Below are 14,761 nucleotides of genomic sequence, written 5' to 3'. Positions count from 1 at the left end.
AGGAACTCCAGATGTGCGCACCGATACCAGGCTCAACAAAGCTGTCTGCATCAAAGCAATAAAGAATGTTCCACCCCATATGCGCATATGGTTATCCAGAAAACGTAACAAGGATGAAGATTCACCAAACGAGCTCTATACGTTGGCTACCTATGTATCTATCACAGTCACTACTTTCAAAAATGTACAGTTAATGTGGATGAGAACTAATCGCTGATTGTCAAATAAAGGTATAAAACTGCAAAAACAGACAGACAAACAAAAACAAAAAAACCCAAAAAAACCTCAAATAGCCAAAACAATCTTGCAAAAGAACAAAGTTGGAGGTCTCCCACTTTCTGATTTCAAAACTTCCTACAACACTATAGTAATCAAAACAGTATGGCACTGGCATAAACACAAGATAGAGACAAAATGGAATAAAGCAGAAACCTAGAAATAAACTTTCACATATATGGTCAAATGGTTTGTTGGGGGGTTTTTTATTCCAATTTTTTCTTTGATTTTTTTTTCAGTTTTATTGAGATTTAATTGACACACACCTCTGTATGAGTTTAAGATGTACTGCATAAGAAGGGTGATTTGATAGAGGGGCGCCTGGGTGGCTCAGTCGGGTAAGCATGCAAGTGTGGCTCAGGTCATGATCTTGCAGTTTGTGGGTTCAAGCCCCACATCGGGCTCTGTGCTGACAGCTCAGGGACTGGAGCCTGCTTTGGATCCTGTGTCTCCCTCTCTCTCTGCGCCTCCCCTGCTTGTGCTGTCTCTTTTTCAAAAATAAATAAACATTAAACAAATTTTTAAAAAAAAAATTTTAATGTTTTCATTTATTTTTGAAGGAGAGAGAGAGACAGAGCATGAGCGGGGAAGGAGCAGAGAGAGAGGGAGGCACAGAATCAGAAGCAGGCTCCAGGCTCTAAGCTGTCAGCACAGAGCCTGATGCAGGGCTCGAACCCACAAACTGTGAGATCATGACCTAAGCCAAAGCCAGATGCTCGACTGACTGAGCCACCCAGGCACCCCCCCAAAAAAAATTTTTTAAAGGATGACTTGACATAGAAGATTTTCAACAAGAATGCCAAGACCATTCAACAGTGAAAAGGACACTCTTGTCAACAAATGGTGTTAGGAAAACCGGAAATCCATACACAAAAGAATGAAGTTGGACCCTTATCTTACATCACATACACGAATTAACTCAAAATCGAGGACTCCAAAAGCATAGGCAACCAAAAACAAACAAAAGATAAAGTGGACTACACCAAAATTAAAATCCTCTGTGCATCAAAAAACATGATTGGGGCTCGTGGGTGTCTCAGTCGGTTAAGCGTCCGACTTTGGCTCAGGTCACATGAGTTCGATCCCCACATTGGGCTCTGGGCTGACAGCTCAGAGTCTGCAGCCTGCTTTGGATTCTGTGTCTCCCTCTTTCTCTGCTCCTCCACAGCTCGTGTTCTCTCTCTTTCAAAAACAAATAGACATAAATGACCAACAGGGGCACCTGGGGGGCTCAGTTGGTTAAGCAGCCAACTTTGGCTCAGGTCTCACAGTTGATCTCACAGTTGGTTCGTTAGTTTGAGCCCCACGTAGGGCTCTGTGCTGACAGCTCGGAGCCTGAAGCCTGCTTTGCATTCCGTGTCTTGGTCTCTCTCTGTCATTCCCATACTCTCACTCTGTCTCTCTCTCTCTCTCTCAAAAATGATAAACATTTAAAAAAAATTTTAAAACAACAACAAAAAAAACCCAAACACATGATCAACAGAGTGAAAAGGGAACCCACAGGAGAAAATATTTGTGAACCATATAGTCTATGATAAGGAGTTAATATCCAGAATATACAAAGAATTCCCACAAATCAACAAAAACACAATAACCTGATTAAAAACTGGGCAGGGGCACCTGGCTGGCTCAGTTGGTAGAGCATGCAACTCGTGATCCCAGGGTCATGAGTTCAAGCCCAATGTTTGGGGTAGAGTTTACTTTAAAAAATAAATACATAAATAAATGGGGCGCCTGGGTGGCTCAGTCGGTTAAGTGTCTGACTTCGGCTCAGGTCATGATCTCACGGTTCGTGAGTTCAGGCCCCGCGTTGGGCTCTGTGCTGACAGCTCAGGGCCTGGAGCCTGCTTCTGATTCTGTGTCTCCCTCCCCTCAGCTCCTCTCCTGCTCACACTCTGTCTCTCTCTCAAAAAAATAAAGATTAAAGAAAAAAAATTTTTTTAATAAAAAAAAAGGGCAAAGGACTTGAATAGACATTTCCTCAAAGATATACAAAAGGAAAAGGGCCAGCCAAACAAGCACATGGAGAGATGCAACATCACTAATCATTAGGGAAATGCAAATCAAAATTACAGGAGATTCCATAACACCTCATACCTATTAGAATGGCTACTATCCAAAAAAGGAAAGTAATGAGCACTAGCAAGGATGTGGAGAAATCGGAACCCTGGTGCACTGTTAGTTGGAATGTAAAATGGTAAATTTTATATGTATTTTACCACAATCAAAGCTTTTAAAAAAAAAACTGTATTGTTTTTTAAATTAGGAAGTTCAGACGGCTACTAAGTTCATCCAAATACTTTCTTAAAAGTTATTACTTATTTGCTATTGTAATAATAATAGTCAACGCTTACGTAGCGCTTCTTTGGGCTGGCTGGGCATTCTATATTAGCACATTTCATTCTCACAACTTAAAAATAGACCACACAAATATGTCCCAACTAATTTTTGACAAAGTCACAAAAACACTTTGATAGCCTTTGCAACAAATTGGTGCTGGAGCAACTAGACATCCATAGGCCAAATTGTGAACCTTGCCTTAAACCTTATACTTTATTTTAAAAATTAACTCAGGCATCAACTGTGTGGCTCAGTTGGTCAAGCATCTCTTGACTTCGGCTCAGGTCATGATCTCAGTTTGTGAGTTTGAGCCCCACCTCAGGCTCCGTGCTGATAGCACGGAGCCTGCTTGGGATTCTGACTCCCTGGCTCTCTACCCCTCCCCTGCTTGCTATCTCTCTTTCAAAATAAAAAATAATAATTTAAAAATTAAAAAAATTAAAAATTAACTCAAACAGGGACATCTGGGCGGCTGAGTCAGTGAAGCATCTGACTCTTGATTTCAGTTCAGGTTCGTGAGCTCAAGCCCTATGCCAGGCTCTGTACTCACAGCGTAGAGACTGCGTGGGATACTCTCTCTCTCCCTCTCTCTCTCTCTACCCCTGCCCTCACGCTTGGGCATGCTCTCTCTCTAAATAAATAAATAAACTAAAAAAAAAAAAATTAACTCAAACAGAATCAATAATTTAAATATAAAACAAAACCATAAAATATTTAGGGGGAAAAAAGGGAGAAAATCTTCACAACACAGGAGTAGGTGAAGAGGTCTTAGACATGACACCAAAATCTTGATCTATAAAAAGAAAAATTAATAAATGGAACCTCATCAAAATTAAAAACTTTTACTCAGCAAAGGACCTTGTAGGAGGAAGACACAAATCATAGACTAAAAGAAAATATTTGCAAACCACGTATCTGGCAAAGGACTTAAAATTAAACTGTATAAAGAACTCAAAACTCAATAAATTTTCTAATCCAATTAGTAAACTGGCAAAAGACATGAACAGACATTTCACTGACAAGGATATATAGACCAATAAGCATGAGAAAGATGTTCGACATCATTAGCCATTAGGGAAATACAAATTCAAACCACAATAAAATTTCCTTATATACCTTTCAGAATGCCAGAATGAAATATAGTGACAAACTAAATGCTGGCAAGTATATAGAAAAACTGAATCACTCATACGTTGCTGGTGAAAATGTAAAAAGATGCAGCCAATTTGGAAAATTGTTTGGCAATTTCTTTTAAAAGCTAAAAATGTACGTAACACAAATCATATCCCAGCAATAGTACTACTGGACATTTGTTCCAGAGAAATAAGGTTCATGTAAAAACCTACATACAAATGTTCACAGTGATTTTATTCATTATAGCCAAAACCTGAAAACAAACCAAATGTCCTTCAATGGGTAAAAGTTAAACAAACTGGGACATCCACACCATGGAATACTACTCAGTAATAAAAAGGAATGAACTATTTATATATGCAACAATCCGGATGGACTTCGAGGAAACTATGCCAAGTCAAAAAACCCAATCTCAAAAGGATACATACCACATGATTCCATTTTTATATTATACATATAACATATATGTACATATGTCTTGAAATAACCTATAGAGATAGAAACATTAGCAGTTGTCAGGAGTTATGGTGTCAAAAGAGGAGGTGCGGGTGGCTACAAAAGGAGTAGCAAGAGAGCCTTATAGTGATGGGGCAGTTCTGCACCTTGATTGTGGGTACAAGGAGCTTACACAAGTGATCAAAGTGCACAGATGCGCACACACACACAAACACTAATGGTGCACGTATAATGTGAAATCTGAATGAGTTGTGTGGATTTTACCAATATCGATTGCCTGATTTTAATACTGTACTGTAATTATGCGAGATGGTTACATTAGGGAAGGAAAAATGCATGACACTTCCCAATACCTTTTTTGCAATTCCCTCTGAATCTGTAATTATTCTGAAATAAAAAGGGTTTTAGGTTTTATGTATTATTTACTTGCTATACGTAAGTAATAAACAATACTTAGGTAGCAGTTGCTACATAGGCAAGGCATTCTATATTAGCACATTTAATCCTCATTAACAACCCGTTAAGGACTCGACTGTGTCCTTATTAAATTTATGTTGAAGCCCTAACCCTCAGTACATCAGAATGTATTTGTTTCTTTTCTTAAACAAATATATTTTTAAATATTTATTTTTGAGACGGAGAGAGAGAGATAGAGCATGAGCGGGGAATGGGCAGAAGGAGAGGGAGACACAGAATCCGAAGTAGGCTCCAGGCTCCAAGCCGTCAGCACAGAGCCCAACGTGGGGCTCGAACTCATGAACCACAAAACCATGAACTGAGCCACACAGGCGCCCCCATCAGAATGTATTTGGAGATAGGGCCTTTAAAGGAAGTAATTAAGTTAAAATGGGATTGTTAGGGTGGACCCTAATCCAATATGACTGATGGCCTCACAAGGGGGAAATCAGGACACAGAGATACCAGACATGCATGCACAGAGAGGAAAGATCGTATGAAGACACAGCGAGAAGGTGGCCATCTGCAAGCCGAGGGAAAGCCTCAGAAAAAAAACCCAACCCAGCTAACACCTTGATCTTAGACTTCCAGCCTCCAGAATATTGAGAAAATACATTTTTGTTCTTTAAACCACGCAGTCTGTTATGGCAGCCCTAGCAAACTAAGGGCTGCACAGTCTTATAAGAGAGTTGCTATGATAACTCTCATTTACAGATGAAGAAACTGTAAGAAAACTTAGTAAACTCCCTAAAATCACACAGCTGGTAAGAAGCAGAGCCAGGATCCAGACCTAAGCAATGTGGCTTCAAAATATGTGACTTTGAGGGGGCGCCTGGGTGGCGCAGTCGGTTAAGCGTCCGACTTCAGCCAGGTCACGATCTCGCGGTCTGTGAGTTCGAGCCCCGCATCGGGCTCTGGGCTGATGGCTCGGAGCCTGGAGCCTGTTTCCGATTCTGTGTCTCCCTCTCTCTCTGCCCCTCCCCCATTCATGCTCTGTCTCTCTCTGTCCCAAAAATAAATAAACGTTGAAAAAAAAAAAAAATTTAAAAAATATGTGACTTTGAGCTATACTGACTCTAGATACATTAATCAATTTTTTAAGTGTTTGTTTATTTTTGTGAGAGAGCACACATGAGCAGGGAAGAGGCAGAGTCCCAAGCAGGCTCCGTCCCCCTAACACAGAGCCCGATGTGGGGCTCCAACCCGTGAACTGTGAGATCATGACCTGAGCTGAAATCAAGAGTTGCAAGCTTAAGACTGAGCCACCCAGGCACCCCAAAATATATTTTTAATATAACATCCTTGTCAGGGCACCTGGTGACTCACTCAGTTAAGCGTCCAACTTCGGCTCAGGATCATAAATGAGATTAGGCTATATTTTTAATTCCTCAATTTTGTCAAATCTTGCTATTGGTGTTTATTATTTCTGTGTTATTATTAGATAGATCTAGTCCTTGAAAAATTAGGAGAGAGCACCAGTAAACAGGGAGCGGATTTCTGCCGCCTTCAAAGAACAGGACAGGGAGGAGGAGATCATTTCATAATCTTGACTTCTCCTAGGTAATAGAGGAGACTATCCTGATTTTTACATCTTACTTTGTGAACATGAATTCCTACTGAGTAAAATTATCTACTTCACTAAGACTTTTAAAGGAACAGGCTATAACCAACAGCATCCATTTCCAGGTTTTTTTACTTTGTAGGTCCTCAGTATCTTTTGTTATACCCAATTTACTCCCTCAGTTTTTCCTGTTTCCCAATTTTCCAACTCTGGATTAACTGCTAGTCTTCTGTTTTGCAGTGTACTTATTTCTTCTTGTATTTTTATTATTTTGTTCTTTTTTTCCCCTAAAACCTTAAGTCGTGATGGCAAATTCATACTCTTGTATGTTAAGTATGCCTTTGTCCACATGAGATAAATTTAATAACTACATAGTATTTTTTCATTTATTTTTTAAGTAAAATAGTCTGTCACTTGATATTTGATACACAATAGCTATTTAGAAGAACGCTTACCAACATCCAAGTCACTGGGCAGAGGAAACTGTCCCTTCAAAGAGTCCTCTCAGGCTCAAAAAGAAGCTAGAAAGAATTTTTTTAATAATGTATGATAGTAAGACTCCTTAGCAAAAGCCCCATTTTCTATGCCAACATTTCAACTATTTACCCTGTCTCCTGCTACTGATCATTTTTTCATAAGTAAAAAAACCAATGACAGTTTAAGAAATAGACAAAAAATCCATTTTTTTTGTTTAAAAAAAAGTATGGTTTTCAAAAACAAAACACATTTCTAATATACTTAAAATGCACTTGGGGGGGGGTCTTAAAAAAGTACTTTAGTCACAAGCCAAAAAAAAAAGTGGATAAATGATAAACCCTTGAAAAAAGGTTGACAACCACCTTTAGCACATGAATGACGCCCGTATGAACAGAAGAAAAACTTGTAGAAGTAGGGGCCAAAGGTTAATCTTTTCACTCCTGTAAAAGCTTAAAATGTCAACATTTGTTGAGTTTTTAAAGTTTTCATTTCCTCCTTAGACTAAATTGGCATCTTAAAAGGAATTGAGAACAGCAGACAAAACTTGATTAAGTATAGAGGAGCACAGCTGACGACAGGGTCAAACTACCTGATGTAGTAAAGATACTCCATTAGTCTATATCTAATGGAAATTAAAACTAAGGGTCTCCACACTTGTAGTAGCACCACCTTTTCACACCATAGCAGAGTCAAGTCAGCAATCAGAGCAGTCTGACTCCCAGAGACCTCTGGCACTGGCTAATTGATCAGTGTTCCCAGCAGTGAAATAGATGAGAAGTCTTAATAATCCTTCCTGATCTGTATAAGCAGAAGAGTCTAGGTCAAGTGAACAAAAGCATAACCTCAATCGTTAAAAACACAGAGCCACAACCCTTCAGTCAATCCCAAGATTTGAGTCAGTTTATAGTGAATGGGGGGGGGGGGGTCTCCTTGAGGAAGACAACCAAAAATTTACACTACAACCAAAAATTTACACTTTTAATCTTTCTCTTCCAGGCTTTCCCTAAAAGGACTACACCTTTTACCAAGGCGTCCGCCTGGAGGAAAATGAAATCATCAACGACATTTTGAGGATTATTAGACACTGGCTCTGAACAGATACTAATTCCAGAAAACTCAAAATATCACTGTGGTCCACCAGTCAGAAGAGGGGCTGATGGAGGTCAGGTGATCACAGTACAGTTTTAGCTCAGGTCCACCTAACAGTGGGTCATGAACACTGATGTGGTTATTTCTCCAGTTTCAGAATGCATAATTATAATACACATACTCAGCAACTGGCAGAACCCCCTTACTTCCAGAATGTTCCCAATTGAGCAGGGAGTACAGTACCTTTAAACTTATAAAATCATTTTCAGCAACATTCTCCTAAAGAAAAAAAATATGTAAAGAACAAAAACAATTTGACTTATTTAAAACCTGGCAGCACCATTTCAATCCATTCCAATATAACTTTTATCGGTAACTGAGGTAGCTTCTTTACTATGATAATCAATCACGATTCCAAGTGAAGCTATCTACTTATCCTAGAAAACCCGAAAAAATGTTCAAATGAATCAAGTGGTTTAACTCTAATAATAACAGTAGCAAACATACTTGGGTGGCATAGGTATAAGGAAGTTCATTTTTTACTTCCATTTAATTTTGAGCAAAGGGGGGTGATTTTATTGTCTATCTGAAATATAATGTTGTATGACAATTACACCTCATTTAAAAAAAAAAGCCTTCATCGGGGCGCCTGGGTGGCGCAGTCGGTTAAGCGTCCGACTTCAGCCAGGTCACGATCTCGCGGTCCATGAGTTCGAGCCCCGCGTCGGGCTCTGGGCTGATGGCTCAGAGCCTGGAGCCTGTTTCCGATTCTGTGTCTCCCTCTCTCTCTGCCCCTCCCCTGTTCATGCTCTGTTCATAAATAAACGCTGAAAAAAAAAAAAATTTTTTAAAAAATAAAAATAAAAAAAGCCTTCATTAAGAATGAAGGGGCGCCTGGGTGGCTCAGTCGGTTGAGTGTCCGACTTCGGCTCAGGTCATGATCTCGCGGTCTGTGAGTTCGAGACCCGCGTCGGGCTCTGTGCTGACAGCTCAGAGCCTAGAGCCCGTTTCAGATTCTGTGTCTCCCCCTCTCTCTGTGCCCCTCCCCTGTTCATGCTCTGTCTCTCTATGTCTCAAAAATAAATAAACGTTTAAAAAATTTTTTTAAAAAAAGAATACACTTATGATGCGCACTGAGTAATACAGAATTTCTGAATCACTATATTGTACACCTGAAACTAACATAACACTGTATGCTAACTATACTGGAATTAAAATTAAAAACTGAAAAAAAAATCAACCTCCCCCCAAAAAAAAATCAGATTAACTGAAATTTACAGTGAATATACCAGGCCAAAACAACAACAAAAACACACCTTCAACCAAAAAAACCAAAAACAAAAAACAAAAAAACCCAAACACACACACACACACACACACACACACACACACACACACAGATTTTAAATGATTTTTTTTAGTAAGTAAACAAAAATGTATTACACTGTCAAAAAAAATCCTTAATTGATATTAATGATTTTTTGTAACATTTCAGTCATGCCAAACTCTAACCATGTAATTTAATAATATCGATTTCCAGACAACAAGCAAGCCCAACAATAAGAAAAACAAGAAATCTTTTAACTGTCTTCTCTCCTGGAAACCTGCCTATTAAAGTCTACATAATTCACTCAAGATTTGATGCACATAATCAAAACAGATAATAACGTGTCAGCAAGGATATGGAGAAAGCTTAACCCTCACACACTGCAGGCAGAAATATAAAATAGGGCAGCCATATTGGAAAAGTCTGGCAGTTCCTCGAATAGTTAGACTAATGACTAAAATAAGAGATCTTTAGGGGCACCTGGGTGGCTCAGTCATCTCACTGTTAGTGAGATTGAGCCCTGCCTCAGACTCTGAGCTAACAGCACAGAGGCGCGCTTGAGATTCTCCCTCCTCTCTCTGCCCCACCCCGGCTCATGCACAGGCACGCACATGCTCTCGCTCTCTCTCTCTCTCTCCCCCTCCCAAAATAAATAAACTTCAAAAAAAATTTTTTTTTTTTTTTTACAAAAGAGATCTTTTGAGTTTTACGTTAGCTCCAGCCTTTAACAGAGTATCTCTTAACCATAAGATCCAGCAATTCCACCACTAAGAATACAGCCAAGAGAAATAAATACATGTACACACAGAAATATGTACATGAATATTCACAGCACCATTATTCATAATAGCCAAAAAATGGGGGAAAACACCCAGATGTCCATCAACTGAAGAATGGATAAACAAAATGTGGTATATCCATACAATGGAATATTATTTGGCAATAAAAAGAAGTTCTGATACATGCTATAACATAAATGAACCTTGAAAATATGATGCTAAATTAAAGAAGCCACTCACAAAGGACCACATATTGTATGATTCTATTTATACGAAATGTTCAGAATATGCAAATCTATGGAAACAAAAAGTGGACTGGTAGTTGCCTAGAACTGAGAGGGGAGGGGGTTTTGAGGGTGACATCTCAGCTGTCAGCAAGGAGCCTGCTTCGGATCTTCTGTCTCCCTCTCTGCTCCTTCCCTGCTCCTGAGTGTGCACATATGCGAGTTCTCTCTCTGTCTCTCTCTCTGTCTGTCTGTCTCTCTCTCTCTCTCACTCCCCCCATCAAAAGTAAACAAACATAAGAAAGAAAGTGAAAGAAAGAACAATCATCCAAACTAGGTCTATATAGCAACATCTAAATGGCAGATCTCAAAATCATCTGCTGAGTGAAAAATAGGCAAGTTGCGGAACAGTAATGATAGCTGGATTCAATTTCTGTAAAAATCACAAAAATCAGTCATGTGTTTTCTATGCAAAAATATGTATGCAAGTGGATAAGTACAATACTTTAAAAATCTAGGGGCGCCCAGGTGGCTCAGTTGGTTAAGCATCTGACTTTGGCTCAGGTCATGATCTCACGGTTCATGGGTTTGAGCACCACATCAGGCTCTGTGCTGACAGCTCAGTCTGGAGCCTGCTTCGGATTCTGTGTTTCCCTCTCTCTCTCTGCCCCTCTCCTGTTCGCCTTCTGTCTCTCTCTCAAAAATAAACAAACATTAAAAAAAATTTTTTAAGTCTACACAGATACATCTCAAACTTTTCAGAGCAATTACAGTTACATCATTGTAAAAGTATGCATGCATTCCTTATATAATTAAAAATCAATAAAAACTAATTGTAAGGGAAAGGAATATGACTTCAACACATGTAGAAGCAAGTCATACGGACTACTTACTACATATTTCACTAGAAAGCTTACATTTTAGCTTCAGTCTTTCTCCTTATGCTTAGAAACTCCTTTATAGATTAAAAACTACAAATTCAATATTTACAAATAGAGGAGTTCTGTACAAAATTCTGGGGGCATATTCACAGTGAAGACAACACAGAAGAAATGGTCATGAGAAAAACAAAGATCAACATAATCTAGATTCAAAATATGCAAGAAGTACATAACCGTGAAAAAAGTTTGATGATCAGTAAGTTTAAGTTCCTGGCTTTTACTGTTTTGAGGAGATCATTAATTAATCTGTAAGAAACAAACCTATTGCCATCTCTTACAGGAAACTATCACAAAATTTCTATTGCAGAGCCCAATATATTGGTATAATCATAGGAGTCAGTAGTCTAAATTCCAGTTCTGCCATTTAATGATTGTGGTACAACCTTTGGCAAGTCAACTGCTCTGAGCCTCAATTTACTCATCTGTAAAAAGCCAGGCGGACCAAAACCAAAAAGGCAGACATCACTAATGCACTCTCTGCCCCTTCAAAAGCTAGAATGTAACACAGTAATTTTAAGTTTATATAATCAATGACTTGGGGCACCTGGGTGGTTCACTCAGTTAAGCATCTGACTTTGGCTCAGGTCATGATCTCACAGTTTGTGAGTCTGAGCCCTGCATGGGGCTCTCAGCTGTCAGCACGGAGCCTGCTTAGGATCCTCGGTCTCCTGCTCTCTGCCCCTCCCCCACTTGCATGCTCTCTCCCTCAAAAATAAACAAACATTTAAAAAAATTATAAAATAAAAAATAGATTCAAACTCAGAACTGTTAAGTGCATTTCCTGAATGGGAAAGAATGAGATGGCTCAGGAGTGTGACCAATAGAAGAATTACTGAGAACGGCTGGTACCAACAGTTTAAAATCAGACAGGTGTGGGAATCAGTGAACCACTGTATGAAACTGGGCAAATCACTGATATGATATATGAGCTCTGTGATATATGAGCTCTTTTCATCCATGATAAAAAGAGGGAAAAACACCCACCTTAGGGATAATAAAAGGATTAACTAAAATAATACTATATACTGGGGAAGGAAGAAAACAACGCCTCTTCTATGAGGTGGTGCTCAATGAAGACTAGGCATTTCTTTCCCCTTGGGAATAGGGAGGCTACTCACAGACCACCTTTAACATGAAATTTTAACCAACCAACCAAACGAGTTTTGTCTTGTTTTTTTCCACATTGCTATCAGTTTTGCACAACTTTTTTTTTTTTTTCAACGTTTATTTATTTTTTTTGGGACAGAGAGAGACAGAGCATGAACGGGGGAGGGGCAGAGAGAGAGGGAGACACAGAATCGGAAGCAGGCTCCAGGCTCTGAGCCATCAGCCCAGAGCCCGACGCGGGGCTCAAACTCACGGACCGCGAGATCGTGACCTGGCTGAAGTCGGACGCTTAGCCGACTGCGCCACCCAGGCGCCCCCAGTTTTGCACAACTTAATGTGTATCTCAACAGCACAAAAAGGACTCATCGCTAGAAGGACAAAGATGCACATCCTTTTATTTCTAAAAAACATTTTCCTTTTTTAAAATCATGGTAGGTGTACTCTTTAATCCTCATCCTCTATTTCCCCCATCTGCACCCACCTCCCCTCTGGTAACCATCAGTTTGTTCTTCAGAGTTAAGAGTCTATTTCTTGGTTTATGTCTCTCTCTTTTTTTCCTTTGCTTGTTTGTTTTATTTTCTTAAATTCTACACGAGTGAGGTCATATGTTGTCTTTCTCTGACGGACTTATTTCACTTAGCATTATACTATATACTATTATACTAAAGAATGTTGCAATAAACATAGGAGTGCATGTATCCCTTTGAATTCGTGTTTTTATATTTTTGGGGTAAATATCCAGTAGTCCGATTCCTGGATCATAGGGTAGTTCTATTTTTAATTTCTTAAGGAACCTCCATACTGTTTTCCACAATGGCTGCACCAGTTTGCATTCCCACCAACAGTTCAAGAAGCCAAGCCAACCAGTTTTACTCACCCTATAAACTGTCAAGCATGTATTACAATAAAACAGTTTGCCCACACAGAGACCAGATTATTCAACTAGTTGCAATATTTCAGATACAACCAAAAGGTAAAGACTTTGAACCATTCACCTAATTAAAGCTGCAGCCCCCTCTCCCCCCAGCCTGGCTCAGTTGGCTCAGCTGGCAGAGCATGGGTGTCAGGGTTGTGAGTTCAAGCCCCATGTGTTGGGTGTAGAGTTTACTTAAAAAATAGAAAGATAAGTAAAATTTAACAATGCTAAGCCAAAGCTGGAAATTCAGTGACCTAAATCTAGTTCTTCCTTCAATCTCCACTAGATTATAAACTCCATGAGGGCAGGAATTATCTTCTTTATTCACTACCATATACTACTATCCCCAGCACAGTATCTGTTACTTAATAGGTGTTTAATAAAGGCGTGCTCATGAGCAAGTAAGCGTTCTATAATCCTTTGTATCTCGATGCCCTCACAATGAAATGAGAATACAAGGTAACTTCTACTACAAGGAACTGCAACAAATATTCTCTTCTGTTCTTGGGGAATGTTTTTATATTTATATTACTTGATGCTATTGTAAATGGTATTGCTTTTCAAATTTCAATTGCCAACTGTGCATTCCTAGTATGGAGAAATACAACTGATTTTCATAAACTGATCTTGTATCCTAAACTGAAACTCTAATAGCATTTTTATAGATTACTTAGAACTTTCTACATATGCAATCATGTCATTTATAAGACATCTAAAAAATAAACATAGTTTTACTTTTCCTTTCCAATCTGTAGGCTTATTCCTTTTATTTGCCTTAATACACAGCTAGGATCTTCAGAACAGGTTAAACAGAAGTGAGAATGAATATCCTTAACTTGTTCTGGACAATGGATGGAAAGCATTCAATCTTTTACCGTGAAGTATGAGGGCCACTGCCAGTTCTTCACAAATGCCTTGGATCAGATTGAGGGGGCTCCTTTCTAGTAGTCCTCATTAGCTGAGAGCTTTTATCACAGATCAGTCAACTTTGTTTAAATGTTTTTCATGCATCTGTTACAAGGTCATTTGGCTTTTCTGCCTTTTTTTTTTTTTTATTAATATGGTGAATTACACTGACTTTTAATGTTAAATCAACCTTGTAACTGGGATTAAACCCAATAAGTCATTATGTATTACCCTTTACGTATGTGTGTGTATGTATATATATATATATAGAGAGAGAGAGAGAGAGATTCAATTTGTTAATACTTTTTAATGATTTCTGACTATACTTTCATGAGGGATGTTGAGCTACAGTTTTCTTTTTACCTCATGTCTTTGCCTGGTTTGATATCTAGATAACGCTGTCCTCATTAGAGTTTTCTGATATTTGTGAAATTTTTGTTACCATTTCTTCCTTAAATGTTTGATGGATAGAATTTACCAATAAAGCCATGTGAGTCTGGACTTTTCTTTGTGGAAAGGTTTTTAATTACAAATCCATTTTTTAAAAATAAATATAGGGTTATTCAAATTTGCCTCTTTCATTTATTTCAGCTCTTTCTTTCTTTCCTTCCACTTAGTTTGCTGTTTTTCTAGCTTCTGAAGGCAGAACCATGGGTCATTTAGACCTTTCTTTTGAACCTTTAAGTTTCCTCCTAAAAGCACTGCTTTAGCTGCATTCCACAAATTTAGATATACTGTGTTTTCATTTTCATTTAGTTCAAAATAGATTCTA

The 14,761-nt window shown here is 38.7% G+C and overlaps 1 protein-coding gene across 5 annotated transcripts in view; it reads right to left on the bottom strand.

The window, feature by feature from the left end:
• The window catches only part of TLK2 (tousled like kinase 2), a 115,877-nt gene that overhangs the window by 84,833 nt on the left and 16,283 nt on the right, over positions 1 to 14,761 (bottom strand). The window contains exon 1 of one of the 5 annotated variants that reach the window (XM_030296262.1): positions 6,679 to 6,699. The exons of the other annotated variants lie outside the window; for them this stretch is intronic. Within the exon in view, the coding sequence (XP_030152122.1) occupies positions 6,679 to 6,684 (6 nt within the window). The 5' untranslated portion in view covers positions 6,685 to 6,699. Of the gene's footprint in view, positions 1 to 6,678; positions 6,700 to 14,761 lie in introns of those variants that run through there. 5 annotated transcript variants of the gene reach the window in all.

This window comes from Lynx canadensis, chromosome E1 (genome assembly GCF_007474595.2).
Source record: "Lynx canadensis isolate LIC74 chromosome E1, mLynCan4.pri.v2, whole genome shotgun sequence".
NCBI classification, from domain to species: domain Eukaryota; kingdom Metazoa; phylum Chordata; class Mammalia; order Carnivora; family Felidae; genus Lynx; species Lynx canadensis.
This window is presented reverse-complemented; position numbering and strand designations above follow the sequence as displayed.